The following is an 885-nucleotide window of genomic DNA, read 5'->3' on the forward strand; positions in this document are numbered from 1 at the left end:
CTCCCTCCGCCGTCCCGGGCGTGCCGCGCTGCCTGCGGGGGGGGGGCACCCGGCTGCCCTGGGTGCGCAAGACCCCAGCGCTGGCCCGGGGGGGACAGGTGACATCGGGGAATGTCCAGTGTGACGAAGAGACGAGCTGTCCTGATGGGAGCACGTGCTGCCGGATGAGCCTCGGCACCTGGGGGTGCTGCCCCTTCGAGCAGGTGTGGGGGGCTCTGCCCATGGCCGTGTGGGGTGGGGGGCCCAGGGGGTGCACCCAGGGGAGCTGGGGGTCCTGGACTGACTGAGCAGAGATTCTAGGGGGTCTTGAGGTGTCCTTGGAGGGGGGACGTGGCTCAAGGGACCCGAGTGGAGCACCCGACTGGGGGACACGGGGGCGTTGAGCAGGGCACAGCGATGACCTGTCCCCCACCACAGCCCCAGGGCCTGGGGTTCTCCTGTGCCCTGAGGGGACAAAGGCCAACGTTCCCTGTTCCCCAGGAGGGACAAGGCCAGATGTCCCCGTTTGCTGCTTGAAGGATGAGGCCAGATGTCCCCTGTCCCCTGGGCAGGGTGAGGACAGGTGTCCCTTGTCCTCCAGGAGGGACAGGGCAGGCTCCAAACCACTGATGGGACGCAGGGCCCCTTGGGTGCCCCCCCACCCCAGTCAGACCCCCTCTGCTAACTGGGACCAGTTTGAGGCTCCAGTGGCAGGAGGTGGCAGAGGCACACAAGGCCACCGGGGTGCTCAGGGACCTTCGTGTGTCCCACAGAGGGGCACAAGTGTCACAAGGGGGTCTCCATACCTGCCACCCTCAAAGTGGGGATGGAGCCGGGCTGGGTCTGGGGGGACACGGGACAGGGGAGGGCAGGAACAGGCAGGAGGGGGTGTGTCCCCCGGAGGGT

General features: G+C 68.2%; 1 protein-coding gene across 1 annotated transcript in view; it reads left to right on the top strand.

Annotated features, from left to right (window-relative positions):
- The window catches only part of GRN (granulin), a 7,889-nt gene that overhangs the window by 3,061 nt on the left and 3,943 nt on the right, over positions 1 to 885 (top strand). The window contains exon 8 of the mRNA XM_017744743.1: positions 28 to 203. Coding sequence (XP_017600232.1) covers positions 28 to 203 — 176 coding nt within the window. The remainder of the gene's footprint in view (positions 1 to 27; positions 204 to 885) is intronic.

Source organism: Corvus brachyrhynchos, unplaced genomic scaffold (genome assembly GCF_000691975.1).
Source record: "Corvus brachyrhynchos isolate BGI_N302 unplaced genomic scaffold, ASM69197v1 scaffold479, whole genome shotgun sequence".
NCBI classification, from domain to species: Eukaryota; Metazoa; Chordata; class Aves; order Passeriformes; family Corvidae; genus Corvus; species Corvus brachyrhynchos.